This window comes from Petromyzon marinus, unplaced genomic scaffold (genome assembly GCF_048934315.1).
Source record: "Petromyzon marinus isolate PM22_M1 ecotype Great Lakes invasive population unplaced genomic scaffold, UKy_Petmar_22M1.pri1.0 PM_Scaffold_10, whole genome shotgun sequence".
NCBI classification, from domain to species: domain Eukaryota; kingdom Metazoa; phylum Chordata; class Hyperoartia; order Petromyzontiformes; family Petromyzontidae; genus Petromyzon; species Petromyzon marinus.
Genome location: NW_027423058.1, coordinates 2,864,650 through 2,880,489, shown reverse-complemented (window position 1 = coordinate 2,880,489; position 15,840 = coordinate 2,864,650). Strand labels below are relative to the sequence as shown.

The window sequence follows — 15,840 nt, the reverse complement described above, 5'->3', positions numbered from 1 at the left end:
TGGCAAACCTGTACATTATTTTGGAACACTTTCCAGTAACTCATTTGAAATGCAGATTAAAAGTATCGTCTGAAGGTTGTTTACAACTATTTGCAAGGGGTAATTGGGAATGCATGCACAATCTTCATTCTATCAACATCCATCCCTTGCTTTTCTTTCAAAGTGACACCGAAACCCCCAGTTGAAGAAAAGCCAACAAAGCCAGCTCCTGATAAGAGTGGCCCTCCTCCTCTAGAACCAACTGCATCGAAGGAGAAGCCACCCCCACCTCCAACCTCCAGCAACAAGGAGCCAGAACCATCACCCCCAGAAGGGCCAGGTGTGTTCATTTTGCAAGATTATTTATAAATATAACAGCTGTATACTACTTAGGATCAGATTACACAATGCGACTTAATATGTTAGATCTCATAATCGAATTAGACTTGCACCTGGATGAGGTTGGGATGGGTGACTACTTGTGTAACAGATATCATAGGCTAATGTTTAACAATGTGGCTGCAGAGGGCAGAATGCCACGCACCTTTATTGTTCTGTATATCCATGCTCCCACGTCTAAACAATCTACATTCTTTCAACATCGATCCCTTGCTTTTCTTTCAAAGTGACACCGAAACTCCCAGTAGAGGAAAAGCCAACAAAGCCAGCTCCTGAAAAGAGTGGCGCTCCTCCTCCAGAGCCAACTGGATCGAAGGACAAGACACCCGCACCTCCAACCTCCAGCAGCAAGGAGCCAGAACCATCACCCCCAACTCAAGGCCCAGGTACCATGGTGGAATTAGTTGCAAGATAACATGTGGATAATATATTACATACAATCATATCAGTTTAACACGTAGGCTTTCGCATCCACTATGATTCATAATAAAGGTACACTACTTAGGATCAGCTACAGGATTAGTGCGGCTTGGAAGCGTATTATTAAATAATACATATTACAATTCCTTATAGGGGAAACACATACTAATGAACGTATTACTAACATAGCATATAATCACAATAACACACATAACTAATACTAATCTACAACTCATTACTAATCATAACCATTGACTGATTACCAATCGATTATATAATTACAATACCCCCCCCTCTGCCTCAAATCACTGCACCTGAATGAGTTAAAAGATGACGTCACCCTGCTGCTCTATTTAAGACCGGGATCAAGTGAGGGCTTTACCATTCTGGCGAATTCCCTGATGATGCTGGATGTAATTACCAGCGAAACGTCGTACTCAAACTGTAAATGTTGTGGATTCACTCTTCAACACACCGGTGGGCTAAAGTAGTGAACTATTTGTCTTTTCTCAACGTGACACTTTTTTGCTGATTGGCCGTGTCGGGTGGTGGAGGGTTACCACACATTTATAAATAACGTGATATAACCCAAAAACCTTTATTATGAATACATCATATGTTCAGTCAAAGCAACCAGTTGTTCTGGTTGTGCCGGGACATTCCCGGTTTCAATAAGGCTATGCTAGTGTCCTGAAGCATTTTAAATTTGGGCTTTTGTCCTACTTTACAGTGTTCTGGTCCCAAACTTGGCTGATTTACTGGAACAGGGTATGACTAACAGATTCTAGGCTGGGTTGGTAGCAGAATAGGAGGATCTTACGGAGCAGTAGGTCAGCCTGTGTCAGAGTAATTGAGCGACCGTATCTTCGTAAACGTAGGTGGTGCTAACAGAAGGGGTATGGCAGCTCACCAGTTTTTTGGGTTGATACTCAATGAAAATTCGGCAGCTCTATGTACAGTCCATTCATGATGAAGAGGCCCACTGTATACTTGCTGTATGTAAATACATATTTCGCTATACACTCTTACCAATGGCGCATTCATAGGTTTGATGCATTTTATAGCTGTCAGAACATTACCTTATTTAAATGTAGTTGATATATGCATAGTAACCGTTTGAAGACTGATTAAGAATGTATCTTTGCAGAAGACTGTACTCCAGGCTGGTCTGACTGGTACGATGAGCAATATCCTGATGAAGAAAATGGCGGAAATGAGGAATCTTATCAGAAGGTCATAGCCTCAGGGAAAGTGGTTTGTCTGCCTGACTCACCGGTGCAAAACACTGAATGCAAAGCAGAGAGATTCCCTTATACCCCATGCCAGGAATTGGCCAGACAATCACTTGTGACAAGAAAGTAAGGACTGAAATGTGTTAATGAGGATCAAGGAGGACTGCCATGTTACAACTACAAGGTCAGATTCTGCTGCTCCAGAGCAGGTGGACCCCCTGAACCAACTCCATCTAAAGCAAGCCCAGGTACCTTTCTAGAATTAGTTGCAAAATCACATGGATAATATATTAAATGCCATCATTCATAATTTAGTTTTTTTGGGTTAGATCAGGTAAATGTGTATTTAAATGCACCACCACCTGGCACAGCCAATCATTGAGGTTTGCACTCTTCCCTCAGAACCAACTGCATCGAAGGACAAGACACCCGCACCTCCAACCTCTGGCATCAAGGAGCCAGGACCCTCAAACCCAGAAGGGCCAGGTGTGTACATGTTCTAAGAATATATATACACAAGATGTAAATTGCTCAGAATCAATTCACGCAAAATGCAACTACATTTTTAGATCTCAGAGACGAAGCATGATTGTAACGGAATGGTATGAATGGGTGACCACTTCCGCTAACATGATTCATAAACTGAAAGTTTTAGGCTGCAGAGGTCTGAATGCTAAACTCATTTATTGTGCTGTACGTCCATGCTCCCACGTCTCAGAAGAAAGTGGCCCTCCTCCTCCACAACCAGAAGAATGTGGCCCTCCTCCTCCACAACCAACTCCATCCCATAGATGGCGCCGATGATGGCAGCTTCCGCCGGATGGTGCGCCCTGTTTTGTCCAGTTTTGTCTTGAGAGGGGCCTGCTGTTCAACACACCCATGCTGGTGAGAGAGGCCTGCTGTTCATCACACCCGTGCTGGTGAGAGGGGCCTGCTGTTCAACACACCCGTGCTGGTGAGAGAGGCTTGCTGTTCATCACACCCGTGCTAGTGAGACGGGCCTGCTGTTCAACACAACCGTGCTGGTGAGAGAGGCCTGCTGTTCATCACACCGGTGCTGGTGAGAGGGGCCTGCTGTTGAGCGGCCTGCTGTTCATCACACCCGTGCTGGTGAGAAGGGCCTGCTGTTCATCATAGCTGTGCTGGTGAGAGGGGCCTGCTGTTCAGCACACCCGTGCTGGTGCGAAGATGGCGCGGATGATGGTAGCCTCAGCCGGTCGGTGCGCCCTGTTTTGTCTTGTTTTGTCTGTCAATTCAGTGTTTTGCCAAGATTTTCGGAGTTCTCTAACAAGAGACGAACTTTTAAATATCAGGGAAACAACTCCTGTGGATTTAATTCCTACTTTTCTGCTTCCAGCGACATAATTAGTAGGCTTTTTAGTAAATGCCGCACTAGGCTTTGCTCAAGCAGCGAAACGCCGCCCAAAGGGTAAACGGTCGGGGGCTCTAGTACGGCTACGCAGACGCGGGATCCGAACAGTGCTCCTGAGCTTTTTCCTCTCCAACGTACGTTCACTGTACAACAAAATGGATGAACTTCAGCTACTGATGGTAAAAAACAAAGACTTTCTTTCATCTTCTGTTTTGTGCTTCACGGAGACATGGCTGTGTGATTTGATTCCGGACACCTCGCTACAACTAGCAGGATTCTATCTTGTAAGATTGTATCGTGACATAGCACTCTCCGGCAAGACGAAAGGCGGTGGTATTTGTTTTTACATTAACAGTGGCTGGTGTGTAGATGTCACAGTGATTCTGCAACATTGTTCTCCACTCCTTGAATCAATTTTTATAACTTGTAAACCGTTTTACTCGCCTCGCGAGTTCGCGTCGCTCATTTTGGTCGGAGTTTATTTGCCGCCTTGTCCTCAGGTTAAAGAGGCCCAACGCATGCTCGCCGATCAGATTCTGAGTGTGGAGCGAGCAAATCCAGATTCGTTGGTTATCGTACTTGGCGACTTTAACAAAGGTAATCTCAGCCACGAACTCCCCAAATACATACAATTCATTAAATGCCGAACCAGAGAAGGGAACACTCTGGATCACTGCTACACTACAGTCAGTAGAGCCTACCACGCCGTCCCCTGAGCAGCACTAGGACACTCTGACCATGCCATGGTCCACCTGATTCCTGCATACAGGCAGAAACTAAAACTCTGTAAACCTGCTGTGAGGACATCTAAACAGTGGACCAGTGAGGCTGTGGAAGATTTGCGGGCATGCTTAGACTGTACTGACTGGGATATGTTCACGACTGCTACCAATAGTCTGGATGAACTCACAGAGGCTGTGACGTCCTACATCAGCTTCTGTGAGGACTGCTGTATCCCAACACGTACCAGGGTGAACTTTAACAACAATAAGCCCTGGTTCTCAGCAAAGCTCAGAAGGTTGAGGTTGGAGAAGGAGGAAGCGTTTAGGAGTGGAGATAGAGACAGATTCAAGGAGTCGAAGAACAGGTTTAGCAAAGCGGTGAGAGAGGCTAAACGACTGTACTCAGAGAGACTAAAACACCAGTTCTCTACTAACGACGCTGCTTCTGTTTGGAGAGGGCTCAGGCAGATCGCCAACTACAAACCCAGAGCCCCCCACACCACTAACGACTCCCGCCTAGCCAACGACCTGAACGAGTTCTACTGTAGATTTGAAAGACAATTGAACTGTCCTGAACCACCCCTTCCCACCCAAGAGGCCCCATCCCCCACCCATACTACAGAGACGACTCTCTCCTTTCAGGAGGGAGAAGTTAATAGACTTTTCAAGAGGCAGAATCCACTCAAAGCAGCCGGGCCAGACTCTGTCTCTCCAGCCACCCTCAGGCACTGCGCTGACCAGCTGTCTCCGGTGTTCCCCAACATCTTTAACACCTCCCTGGAGACATGCCATGTACCAGCCTGTCTCAAGTCCTCCACCATCATCCCTGTGCCCAAAAAGCTAAGGCCAACAGGACTAAATGATTACAGACCGGTCGCCCTTACATCTGTGGTAATGAAGTCTTTTGAGCGCCTGGTCCTGGCACACTTCAAAGCCATCACAGACCCTCTTCTGGACCCCCTTCAGTTTGCCTACAGAGCCAACAGGTCTGTGGACGACGCAGTTAACATGGCCCTCCACTTCACCCTACAGCATCTGGACGCCCCAGCATCCTACGCCAGGATCCTGTTTGTGGACTTCAGCTCTGCCTTCAACACCATCATCCCTGCCCTGCTTCAGGACAAGCTCTTCCAGCTGAACGTGCCCTACTCCACCTGCAGGTGGATCACAGACTTCCTGTCTGACAGGAAGCAGTGCGTTAAGCTGGGAACACAAGTCTCTGACTCCAGGTCCATCAGCACCGGAACTCCTCAGGGCTGCGTCCTTTCCCCACTGCTCTTCTCCCTGTATACCAACAGCTGCACCTCCAATCATCTGTCCGTCAAACTCTTGAAGTTTGCGGACAACACCACCCTCATTGGGCTGATCTCTGGTGGGGATGAGTCTGACTATAGGTGGGAAGCTGACAACCTGGTGACCTGGTGTAGCCAGAACAACTTAGAGCTAAATGCTCTAAAGACAGTTGAGATGGTTGTGGACTTCAGGAAGAATACAGCCCCACTCACCCCCATCACCCTGTTAGACTCCCCAGTCAAAATTATAGAGTCCTTCCACTTCCTGGGCACTATTCTCTCCCGGGACCTCAAGTGGGAACTGAACATCAGCTCCCTCACCAAGAGAGCTCAACAGAGGATGTACTTTCTACGGCAGCTGAAGAAATTCAACCTACCAAAGACAATGATGGTGCAATTCTATACAGCGATCATTGAATCCATCCTCACCTCCTCCATAACCGTCTGGTACGCTGCTGCCACTGCCAAGGACAAGAGCAGACTGCAGCGTATCATCCACACTGCTGAGAAGGTAATTGCCTGCAATCTACCAACCCTCGAGGACCTGCACACGACAAGGACCATGAGGCGAGCGAGGAAGATTATGGCCTATTCCTCCCACCCTGGACACTCTCTGTTTCAGCTACTCCCCTCCGGCAGAAGGCTTCGGTCCATCAGGACCAAAACCTCACGCCATAAAAACAGTTTCTTCCCATCTGCTGCTGGCCTGTTAAACAAGGCCAAGGGCTTACACCGATTTTAACATTTTATCTACATAATGACACCTTGCCGATATTAACTATGTTAACCTATTTGTATTTTTTATTTTTAAATTATATCTTAAAGCTATTTTATATTCGATATTTATTCAATTTGATATACTTCAGCCCCTTGGTGTTAGTTAGACTTTTAACCCTTATTATTACAGTAAGACTTGTTTAAAACTTATTTAAGATTTTAGATTCCTATATGTTGAATGTATGCACCATCCTGCCAAAGTAAATTCCGTGTCGGTGTGAGCTTTCATGGCGAATAAAACCCTTTCTGATTCTGATTCTGATCGAAGGAGAAGTTACCCCCACCTCCAACCTCTAGCAACAAGGAGCCAGAACCATCACCCTCAGATGGTCCAGGTGTGTTCATTTTGTAAGAGTATATATATACAGGATGAATACTGCTTAGGATCAAATCGCACAGATTGTGACTGAATTCGGTATATGCTAGAAACTAAACATGGTGACGCGTGAATTATTTTAGATGGGTGACTACCTGCATAATTGATGTCATAAGGCTGACTATTTACAATGTGGACTACAGATGGCAGAATGCCAGAACCCTTTATTGTGCTGTACTTCCATGCTTCGCTATCGATAATTCCCACACTCGCACTAACGAGAATGATGAAGCACGGTTAAATAACCCCACAAACCCAGACAGCGTGGGAGGCTTTAATTGAACAGCGGATTGGAAAAAACTGTACATTATTTTGGAACACTTTCAAGTAGTTCATTTGAAATGCAGATTAAAAGTATCGTCTGAAGGTTGTTTACAACTATTTGCAAGGGGTAATTGGGAATGCATGCGCAATCTTCATTCTATCAACATCCATCCCTTGCTTTTCTTTCCAAGTGACACCGAAACCCCCGGTTGAAGAAAAGCCAACAAAGCCAGCTCCTGATAAGAGTGGCCCTCCTCCTCAAGAACCAACTGCATCGAAGGACAAGCCACCCCCACCTCCAACCTCCAGCAACAAGGAGCCAGAACCATCACCCCCAGAAGGGCCAGGTGTGTTCATTTTGCAAGATTATATATAAATATAATGGCTGTATAATACTTAGGATCAGATTACACAATGCGACTTAATATGTTAGATCTTTTAATCGAATTAGACTTGCACCTGGATGAGGTTGGGATGGGTGACTACTTGTGTAACAGATATCATAGGCTAATGTTTAACAATGTGGCTGCAGAGGGCAGAATGCCACGCACCTTTATTGTTCTGTATATCCATGCTCCCACGTCTAAACAATCTACATTCTGTCATCATCCATCCCTTGCTTTTCTTTCAAAGTGACACCCAAAACCCCGGTTGAGGAAAAGCCAACAAAGCCAGCTCCTGAAGAGAGTGGCGCTCCTCCTCCAGAGCCAACTGGATCGAAGGACAAGACACCCCCACCTCCAACCTCCAGCAGCAAGGAGCCAGAACCATCAACCTCAACTCCAGGCCCAGGTACCATGGTGGAATTAGTTGCAAGATCACATGTGGATAATATATAACATACAATCATATCAGTTTAACACATGTTCAGTCAAAGCAACCAGTTGTTCTGGTTGTGCCGGGACATTCCCGGTTGCAAAAAGACTATGCTAGTGTCCTGAAGCATTTTAATTTGGGCTTTTGTACTACTTTACAGTGTGCTGGTCCCAACCTTGGCTCATTTACTGGAAGAGGGTATGACTCACAGACTCTAGGCTGGGTTGGTAGCAGAATAGGAGGAACTTACGAAGCAGTAGGTCACTCTGTGTCAGAGTTATTGATCGACCGTATCTTCGTAAAATAAGGTGGTGCTAACAGAAGGGGTATTGCAGCTCATCAATCTTTCGGGTTGATACTCAACGAAAATTCGGCAGCTCTATGTACAGTCCTTTCATGATTAAGAGGCTCACTGTATCCTTGCTGTACGTAAATACATATTTCGCTGTACACTCCTACCAATGGCGCATTCATAGGTATGATGCATTTTATAGCTGTCAGAACATTATCTTAGAGAAATGGAGTTCATATATACATTGTAACTGTTTGAAGACTGATTGAGAATGTATCTTTGCAGAAGAAGACTGTGCTACAGGCTGGTCTGAGTGGTACGATGATCAATATCCTGATGAAGAAAATGGTGGAGATGATGAATCATACGAGAAGGTCATAGCCTCAGGGAAAGTGGTTTGTCTGCCTGGCTCATCAGTGGAAAAAAATGACTGCAAAGCAGAGAGATTCCCTAATACCCCATGGCAGGAATTGGGCCAGACGATCACATGTGACAAGAGCACAGGCCTGAAATGCTCTCATGACGATCAAGGCATGTTTATATGTTACAACTACAAGGTCATATTCTGCTGCTCCAAATCAGGTGCCCCCCCTCCACCACCCATTACTCAGGCCCCAACCAAAGGGGCCCCTGAGAAACCACCAACAGCAGCTGCTCCGGAAACAACGAAAAGGAAACCAAAGTCCCCACCAGTGCCTAAAGGGATCATCACTATCGGTGAAGGTAACTATGACAATGGGAACATGAACAACATCAATTATCTTCTAGTTAAAATAAATCACGTCAGTAACATGACCGTCCTTCACCTTGTAAACATTCCACCAATCAGAAGTATTGTACCTTTATTGAGATCAAAGACAGCTTTTACTCAACATTGAAAACCGATACTTTGGGAAATAAGCATAATGCTTGGGCAGTTTTTCTAATATTTGACTTGTGAATATATTCGAAACACGTGAGATCAAAAACACTTTAAATTAGATTAAACACGTTTTGTGACTTCACATGATAGGTTATAATCCACGTTAAAATAATAGAGGTTTGAAAAGTAAACAAATTCAAGTAAAATACATTGCCCGTGTATGCAAGCTACATAGATAAACATCATGCTACAGGTATACACGTATTTAATACACACACTACACCTGGCTAATTTCCCAATTGCTGATGTTAACAGTGCTCCAGATACTAATTTTCTTAAGTTATTATTCCCCCATTCCATGCGTCTCTATGAGTCAATGTTTAGTACGTTTTTAACAAAATCGAATGTTGTAAAAAGGCAGCCATTTGGTCAAATGATGCAGCATCCATTTCAATTTGTAAACCCAACATTTGGATGGGTCCACTTCAATGCAATCAATAGAAACTCATAACTGCTTACCTGTCCTAACAAACATTATTTTGGGAGATGTAATATTCAGTGATGATGATTATGTGTATTATTTTACGCGATACACACCATAATTCACTTATATTTTTTGCAGAATTGATTGTTCCTGCAACACAGCAACCAATTGAGGCTACAAAACCAAATGAAACACCCACCAAACAAGGTAAGGATTGGAGTGTGGTAAGATAGTCTTGAGGCCTGTTTTAATGCATACATATGGTTTAAATATTTTCCATAATCTGTTTGAATTTCATCACTGATGAATGTTCTATGTTTACAGAAGATTGTGCTTTAGGCTGGTCTGACTGGTACGATGATCAATATCCTGATGAAGAAAATGGCGGAGATGAGGAATCCTACCAAAAGATTATAGACTCGGGGAGAGAGGTCTGTCTGCCTGACTCATCAGTGGAAAAATTTTAATGCAAAGCAGAAAGATTCCCGAATACCCCATGGGAGGAATTAGGCCAGACGATCACTTGTGACCAGAGCACAGGCTTGAAATGCTCTAATAACGATCAGGACTATTTGCCATGTTACAACTACAAGGTCAGATTCTGCTGTTCCAGAGCAGGTGGACCCCCTGCACCAACTCCATCTAAAGCAAGCCCAGATACCATTCTGGAATTAGTTGCAAAATCACATGGATAATATATTAAATGCCATCATTCATAATTGAGGTTTTTTTTAGATCAGGTAAATGTGTATTTCAATGCACCACCACCTGGCACAGCCAATCAGTGAGGTTTGCACTGTTCCCCCAGAACCAACTGCATCGATGGACAAGATACCCGCACCTCCAACCTCTGGCATCAAGGAGCCAGGTCCCTCAAACCCAGAAGGGTCAGGTGTGTCCATGCTCTAAGAATATATATATATACACAGGATGTATAATACTCATAATCAAATCACGCAAAATGCGACTACATTTTTAGATCTCAGAGACGAAGTATGATTGTAACTGGATGGTATGAATGAGTGACCACGGCAGTTAACATGATTTATAAACTGAAAGTTTTAGGCTGCAGAGGTCTGAATGCTAAACTCATTTTTTGTGCTGTACGTCCATGCTCCCACGTCTTTTAAATGTACATTCTTTCAAGATCTATCCCTTTCTCTTCTTTCAAAGTAACACCGAAACCCCCGGTTGAGGAAAAGCCAACAACGGCAGCATCAGAAGAAAGTGGACCTCCTCCTCCAGAACCAACTCCATCGAAGGAGAAGTCACCCCAACCTCCAACCTCTAGCAACAAGGAGCCAGGACCATCGCCCGCAGAAGGGCCAGGTGTGTTCATTTTGTCAGAGTATATATACAGGATGTATAGTGCTTAGGTTCAAATCACACAGAATGTGACTGAATTCGTTAGATGCTAGAAACTAAACATGGTGACGCATGGATGATTTTAGATGGGTGACTACCTGCATAATCGATGTCATAAGGCTGAATATTTACAATGTGGAATACAGAGGGCAGAATGCCAGAATCCTTTATTGTGCTGTACTTCCATGCTTCCCCATCCATGATTCCCACATTCACACTAAAGAAAATGATGAAGCGCTGTCAAACAATCCCACAAACCCAGACAACGTGGGGAGGCTTTAATTGAACAGTGGATTGGCAAAGCTGTACATTATTTTGGAACACTTCCCAGTAACTCATTTGAGATGCAGATTAAAAGTATCGTCTGAAGGTTGTTTACAACATTTTACAAGGAGTTATTGAGAATGCATGAGCAATCTTCATTCTGTCAACATCCATCCCTTGCTTTTCTTTCATAGTGACACCGAAACCCCCGTTGAGGAAAAGCCAACAAAGCCAGCTCCTGAAGAGAGTGGCCCTCCTCCTCAAGAACCAACTGGATCAAAGGACAAGACACCCCCGCCTCCAACCTCCAGCAACAAGGAGCCAGAACCAAGGTCCTATATTAGGCAGGGTCCTATATTATCATCACATTCATATTATTACGATTATGCTCGTTTACCCACTGCTTTGTAACCTGCCCGACAGACTTAACTCATTGACACTGCTGGGTAGTTGGGTGGGCCAGAGGGAGGGGGGGGGTGGTTGCCGTGGGTCAGATTTCACAAACTCGCTCCATTGTTTAAAATTAGATTTTCTGTATCGACACAAGCACTGCTTCCCCCCAATGTTCCGTTTGGAATTGATAAACGCTACCATACTGCCTCTACTTGACTACTGTGACATCGTGTATAAATCAGCCCCAAGTACTGTACTGAAGAAGCTTGACTCAATTTGTCACTCGGCCTTAAGATTTACATTGAACTGTCCATATAGGTCTCACCACTGTGATATCTACATTGGGTCAAACGTAACATCTCTTAATGTTCGACGGCTTGTGCACCAGATCTTAATTATTCACGATGTACTTACAAAAAAATCCGCAGACTAGCTTCTGGATCTCCTCTCTGTTTCAAAGAACAAATTTGACCTCAGGTCTTCGCTCATATACCAGCTTCAAATTCCCTATTGCCGTACAAAAACTGGAGGGAAGGGCCTTTGCTATTGATGCCCCCAGGGTCTGGAATGCTATTGCCAATAAACTGCAACTTGAATCGCTACCAATGAGATCTTCTCTCAAAACTGCTCTAGAGGAGTTGTACACCCCTAGCTGCCACTGCTATTCATTGGCGTAAAATGAAATAAAATGTTTTTGCTCCCAATGACGCAGCAAAGTATTATCTGTATTTTGATTTAGCGTGCTGATCTTAAAGGTGCATTGAAAAATTTGATACTCCGACTTATGCTTCTGTTGTTGTGGAGTAACTCATGCAGCCAGCTATGGCTCTAGGATTTGGTGTTACATGTTATTTATGTAGTTTATTGTAAAAATCCGGTCACAGTCCCTATGATCACTGTTACGTTGCAATTATGGCTTTATTTTTCGTGATTTCGAAAAGTTTTTTGGTTTGGACATGTTTGTTTTTGTTGTAGTACGGAGTTAGACTGATGGCCTTAATCTAAGTTGTCTTGTGGTTGTTGTTGTTGTTTGACTTGCATCCCACTGGGATTTTTTTGCACACAGGATTGGTGTACGGTGCTTTTCTCAGGAATATTTTTGCTGTTTTTTTCATGGATTTTCTGTTTGCACATTCACACATAGTCACTTTAAGATGTTTTTCTTGTTTGTGTTTTTGTTTTTTTGTTTGTTGTGGTTGCACCCGATTCAAGAGCCGAATGGCTCACAGGGCTATACCAAAATAAAGAAACTGAAACTGAGCCTCTACATTAGCACCGCTCTCTGGCCCTCCTCCTCTGACCTTCTCCCTCTCTCTGTAACCCACAGTCTGCGTGTGTGCAGAGGGGACTTTCATGAACCACGAGGGAGAGTGTGTTCCGGGCATCGAGTGCCCATGCTACACAGGTCACGACATTGTCCCGCCTGGGAAATTCTACTGGGTCGGCGATCTAGCCTGGTATGAATGGTTGCCTTCATGGGCCTTTTCCACTGCCGCATCTGAGCCGAGCCAGAGCAGAGTGACCTTTCGCGGTATAGGTGGGATTTTTTTCCCTCCACTGGCCGTTAGCAAGTGCCGAGCTATAGCTGAAACATCTGCCAAGCAGGGCCAGGGGCCTGGGCAAATGATGCCTTTGTGGCGGCGTGACATTCACTAAATAACACGTGCAAATGACGCGACATCGCCGCGCCATTTGCACGTGCCTTGGCTTGCTCTAAGGATTGTCCTTACCAACAATTTAAATAATCGATTTCTGGCTTTTTTTTCTAGCCGGGCCATGTCACTTTCCCAGGGAGGGGAGGGGGGGGGGTGCGGAGGGGTGAATTAGTACACATGAGAGCTTTAACCACGCCATGTTGATGTGTCTCCTTGGCAGTGCTTGCGAGTACGGAGTTCTCAGGTGCGAAAACCCCATCACCATGCTCGGTGAGTCCTGCAGCGCCAATCCCCCCCCCCACCACCAACACCACAAACGATACCATTGACCACACTGCCACCACGCGAGGTTCTCACCAATGTCTGGCGCTCTCTGTATCCCCGCGTGACCGCAGGCGGAAGAATGCGACGTGAAAGCCCCCTCCGTAAGTTTGCCTGCCCTCACAGACCGCATCAACCACCACCACCACCACGGCTCACAACTCACTCGCTCACTTGCTAACTTTCTCACCCACTCACTCAACCAACTCGTTCGCTCGCTTACTAATTCAAAGACAAAAAAGACCCCCCACATAGCCTTAATGTGCTGTTGTTGGGTAAGTACTGTCAGCAAGGCCAGCACAGCTGAGTCGACCTAGGAGAGGCCCAGGACCGATTCAGATATTCACCAGCGTTATTGGTTGTGAGCGGGAATCAAACTCGGGTCGCCGGGTCCATAGCGCAGCACGCTAACCGCCACACTGCCGCTCTCCCCACACTCACCACCCAACTCAGCCACCCACCCACTCACCACACTGCAGGTCACGTCCAATTCTCTGTCCGCTTCTTCCCTCGCACCGCTCAACAGTAGAATTACCTCCCTCCCGGGCAACCTCGGCCCATCTCAACGAACAGAATTAAATCACGAACACCTTTGGCAATCGCACCGTTTCTCATGGTGCCAGGAGGGTCTGTCCCATGGCCTCCTGCCGGCGGGTAGCGTTCAACACACCTCACATGATGGCCTTAACGTGCACATAGCCTGGCACAAGCGCCATGGTGATGTCACCGCCACTTAGTGGCAAATAGCGGCTGTTGTCGTTGTGATTCTAATCGAGTAATTTGCGGTCAATTTTTTTGTGTTCGAAATTGGCAAATTTGTGTTTTTGACGTGCCCAGCGTGTGCATTGGCCTGCTACTCTTTTCGCGAATGGCGGCACGGGATATTTTGTATTTGACGTCCTCCATGGTGAAATGTCATTGGGCAGAGGTCGAAAATGCCCTCCAACTCCTGGTCGATGGCAGCGCCCTGAGAGGCAGGAGCCACGCGAAGGCCTGCGAGAGGACCTGCCAGACCATCAACTTGCCCTGCGTGAGTACACTCGACCCCCCCTTAGACACAGCCCACGGGGTTGGCTTTCACCCACCACTCAGAGGGTTCTGTTCTATGCTCTCTTGTATGATCGCAGCAGCAGCAGTAGCAGCATCAGCGATATGATTCAGCAGTTAAATAGCCAATGTCTGAGGGCTGCTGGCCACGACAAGAGGGCTTAAGAGGAGAAAGTTAGCGTCGCTTTGCTACTCTTCTTTAGAAAGAGCGCAGACCAAAGTGGCTTACTACCTGTTCCATGCCACTCGGGTAGCTTTGTCCTTTGCCCATGTCATGCATTGAGCATGGGGACATAAAGTATTAAACCGTGGGATATGAATTCAGACTTTAGCAAATGTCCTTTACTGGCTTTTAAGCTATTTGGTCTGTGCTTAGCAACAGTGATAATCGTATGCTTCAGGGCACAAGCTTTTTGACCTGTGTGATGGTGGTGGTTGAACACAGTATGGACGGGACGAAACGGTTAGTGTCCAGTAGAGATAGAGTCCTCAACACGGGCGAGTGAAGCTCACGGGAACGAGTAACCATGGTAGTAGTAGCGATAGAAGAGCGACCAGCAGGCGACTGACTGCCGGTGAGCAATCAGGAGCTGACTGGAGTGAATCGGTGAGTGCTGGAGCATCGATCGCCCCCCGTGACAACTGATTCACTCCGAATTCTCTCTGCTGCAGCAGTGAGGCAGTCACTGGGCACTCCACTACAGCCACGACAGCAGCAGGGGAAAACCTTAGCCGAAAAGTGTCCTTCGTGCGACAGTGATAATTGCTCGGCGTTAAAGACGGACTTTGACATGGAGAGGAAAAAGCGACCTTCTTCGATGCCCTCTTGGCCAGACTAGTAGCACAGGCATTGCGCGATGGATGGCTCGGAGCGAAAGGCGAATCCCCGGCTTCTTACTCTTCCTCTGTTGTTTGCCTCACTTCTCGGCCTCCGTCTTAGCCGCCGTGCGAATCGGACTGCCCATGCGGGGATGGACTCATCCCAGCCGACAACGGCAACTGTATCCCGCCAGAGGATTGCCCGTGCCGGCACCGTGGCATTGTCTATGGCAAGGGGGATACAATCAAGGTGGACTGCAACGTGTGGTGAGCAAGTGGGGGCTTAGCGCGGCGCGGCTGTCCCAAGCCTGGTGGCTGCGCGTTAAGATGGCTACCGCTTTATGTGGGGGGGGGGGGGGGGGGGGAAAGACAACAGCATTTCTTCACCTGCATAGGTTTAGGACGCAGAAACTTGAATTACGGCGCGTCTTCCGACAAGACTCCGAGCACGTTTGGACATGGTCCAGTTTCCAGTGTCATTTTGGCGCAGCGAGCTTTTGTATAATTATTAAGTGCGTTGGTGAATTTTGTACCGGTTAAACCCCGTTGAATGTGGCTGATAAGGAGGAAAAATACACACGGGCAAGCGACGCTTCTACTGTTTCTGCCATTTATGGGAGAATTAAAGGTATCCGATTTGCGAGGACGGGGTTTTCCAGGAGCGCATCCGTGACATTGTGAAAGCAGCC

General features: G+C 46.2%; 1 protein-coding gene across 1 annotated transcript; it reads left to right on the top strand.

Moving 5' to 3' along the window:
- The first annotated feature begins 6,032 nt into the window (after nucleotides 1–6,032).
- Nucleotides 6,033–15,422, top strand: LOC142922550 (mucin-6-like). Its single transcript, XM_076063336.1, has 11 exons — nucleotides 6,033–8,664; nucleotides 9,426–9,494; nucleotides 9,612–9,718; nucleotides 10,096–10,179; nucleotides 10,461–10,616; nucleotides 11,111–11,248; nucleotides 12,637–12,766; nucleotides 13,185–13,234; nucleotides 13,360–13,389; nucleotides 14,212–14,315; nucleotides 15,273–15,422. The coding sequence occupies exons 4-11, from the start codon at nucleotides 10,110–10,112 to the stop codon at nucleotides 15,420–15,422; spliced, it is 828 nt and encodes a 275-aa protein (XP_075919451.1). The 5' UTR covers nucleotides 6,033–8,664; nucleotides 9,426–9,494; nucleotides 9,612–9,718; nucleotides 10,096–10,109.
- The last annotated feature ends 418 nt before the right edge of the window (nucleotides 15,423–15,840 follow it).

Coding starts and splice junctions, on each gene's coding strand:
- LOC142922550 (XM_076063336.1), top strand. CDS start 10,110: ATGGACAAGATACCCGCACCTCCAACCTCTGGCATCAAGGAGCCAGGT. Junction 12,767..13,184: donor TGGGTCGGCGATCTAGCCTG/GTATGAATGGTT, acceptor TCTCCTTGGCAG/TGCTTGCGAGTACGGAGTTC. Junction 13,235..13,359: donor AAACCCCATCACCATGCTCG/GTGAGTCCTGCA, acceptor GCGTGACCGCAG/GCGGAAGAATGCGACGTGAA.